The 2,435-nt window shown below is 49.6% G+C and overlaps 1 protein-coding gene across 1 annotated transcript in view; it reads left to right on the forward strand.

Moving 5' to 3' along the window:
• The window catches only part of MGAT4B (mannosyl (alpha-1,3-)-glycoprotein beta-1,4-N-acetylglucosaminyltransferase, isozyme B), a gene marked incomplete at its 3' end in the record, with an annotated part of 9,461 nt that overhangs the window by 4,519 nt on the left and 2,507 nt on the right, over positions 1-2,435 (forward strand). The window contains exon 5 of the mRNA XM_010290886.1: positions 767-813. Within this exon, the coding sequence (XP_010289188.1) occupies positions 767-813 (47 nt within the window). The remainder of the gene's footprint in view (positions 1-766; positions 814-2,435) is intronic.

Here is a 2,435-nt window from a genome sequence, read left to right on the forward strand (position 1 = left end):
CAGCCGGTCCCAGCTTCTGCGACGCTGCGTCTGCAGATCCGCCCGGGACGCGCAGTCCCGTGATCCATACAACCTACAACCTCCCAAAACAATGCTGCCACCAGGAAACAGGCACAGCATTTGCTCCTTGGTCTCCTGCCCTTTGTTCTTGGGTTTTGTTTTCCCGGTCACTCTGCAGATGCTTTCTGTCCGGTGCCTGTCCCTGTGTTTGCATTTATCTCGCCAGCAGATAGCGGCGTGCGGCACTGCTGACCTTTCCCTCCCAACTGTTACAGGTTGCCAGGTTGATCGTGGGAACAAACTGTTGTTTTAGGAAGAAAAGCATCGAAATAAACCTGAAATGAAAAATGCACACTTAGATATAGACCCCTCTTTTTCACAAAAGGGGTGGAGATCCTTTTCTGCCAAGAAAGGATGAAAGGCAGCATGCATAGAGACAAAAAAAAATAGCCCAGGAGTTAACGCTTTGCGCAAACGCTGGGCGCTGGCAGGCGCAGAAGTGCCAGGAGAGCACGGGGTGGGGGGGAAGCTGTGCAGCATCTTGAGTCCTTTGGGGTCCTTTTGATGCCTTTGGTTAACACTGGCCACAAAGGAGGGCTCCTGGGAGACTATCAGCATGGGGAGCAGTTAAACTGCATAAAAGGAGGCATGAAGATGGTAAAGAGGTGCTGACAGTAGCCCCAGGGTGTGTTGGAGGGGATTTCTGAGCCTACCGGGGCACAGGCTGAGGCCGAAGGATCTAACGCTGCTTATCTTTTATTTTCAGACGGATCCGCAGTACACAGCCGGAGTGGCAGAAAATATCAAAAACTTGTAAGCACTTCCAAATGACTACGGCAGTACAGTCTGTGCCTGTAGCAAGGCCAGGGAATGGCTTCATTAAGGAGAAAATACACGCTTTTCTGCTTCCCTTTTGTTTTGTTTTTTTTGGTTGTTTGGGTTTTTTTCTATTCTTAAACTCCGGGCTGTCTTTGCTATTGCCGCTTCCACTTTCTGCTTGTTCTAAAATGCCTCCCATATGTAGCTTCCATTAAGCTGCTTTGCGCTGGCGGTATTTAACGCACGTGGTCATGCCATTCCGTTTCGCTCTTTCTGTCCTGTGGCGTTGTGAGAAGGTGGATTATTTAGGTTTCCAGCGATCCTGGCAATTGTTTCTGTGGCTAGTGCAGCCCTCTACCTGCCCTGCGGAGTCAGAGCAGCGTGGTGAGCACGCCCAAATGCTCCTGCCTTATTTTATTTTAAAATCCATGGTCCATTTTTCTTCCTGCTCCAGCCCATTTGTTTTACCCTTGTTCTAGGCGCTAGTTACATTTGTCTCTCAGGCTAGCTGCTATTTATATCCCGGAGTCTTAGTGGTTTTTGCAGCTTTGTCTGTGGCTGTTTAGGCAGAAGCCGGTGACAGATTATTAACCGTGAGCCGGTCCAGGCGTTAACAGCATCAGGCTCAGAGGCAAATGAAAAAGGTGGTGAGAGAAGAGGCTGTGACTCCCGTCCAGCTCCTGCGATCGCATGTTTCCAGAGGATCGCAGCCGCCATAAGAAGGAGACGCGAAAGGGCAGCGCATCCTCCCGGCGCCCCGTGTCCCCGAGCCAATGATGGGAGAGGGGCTGGGATGCGTGCGGGGAGGGTTGCGTTCCCGGGTACGTGCAGAAGAGCTGAAACAGAGCCCTCCATCTTGCTGTGCAGGAGCTGGCAGAGCTCCCCTCCTGCTGCCTGCTGGCAGGAGGACGCACTTATCGGGGGATAATGGACTGATTGTCCGATGGATCCTGATGAAATTACTGGACGCTGCTGCAGAGAGTGCTTCTGCATAGAAGGCCTGAAACTTTAATTGACTTAATGATGTGCTTTCTTGCTGTCCCCCTCTCCAGTGCCTCCTGCCCTTCCCTGATTCACTGAAATTATTTTTCTTCCAAATTGAATTGAGGTGGTGTGGGGCCAGAGCAGGCTGAGCTCATATTGCAGGAGGGAGAAAGCTGTTGCTGCTTTGCTACAGGTTTTGTCAGCTCAGTGAGAAGTTTCTGTTTCGCTGCTGCCTGAGGAAGGGAAGATTTGAAAATGTTAGCTGAAAATCTTGCCAGTCCTAAGGAGGGAATAAGGAAGGGAAAGATAAGTGAGAAGTTTTTGGCAATCTCGCTGCTTTGTCTCTCCTCTGCCCCATCTCCTGTCCTCCAGGCTCTGCACAAACAAAGGAAATCAGCCTTGCACCAAATGTTCTCAAAAAGGCGGTATAAAAATAACTGGTTTTCCCGCTTATCTCTCACAGTTACAGTAATCTCTGGCTATTGCTTGCAAGGCTTTTGTAGGTACCCGTTTTTCAGATGGGCGACATTTTTTTTCCTGTTTGAGTTTGATTCTTTAAAAGGTTCTTAATTGCATTATAGGGAAAATAGATGCTGATTTTATCAGCGTAAGGGAACTAGGTAGAATTCCTG

The sequence above is a fragment of the Phaethon lepturus genome, unplaced genomic scaffold (genome assembly GCF_000687285.1).
Source record: "Phaethon lepturus isolate BGI_N335 unplaced genomic scaffold, ASM68728v1 scaffold1270, whole genome shotgun sequence".
In the NCBI taxonomy this organism is placed as follows: domain Eukaryota; kingdom Metazoa; phylum Chordata; class Aves; order Phaethontiformes; family Phaethontidae; genus Phaethon; species Phaethon lepturus.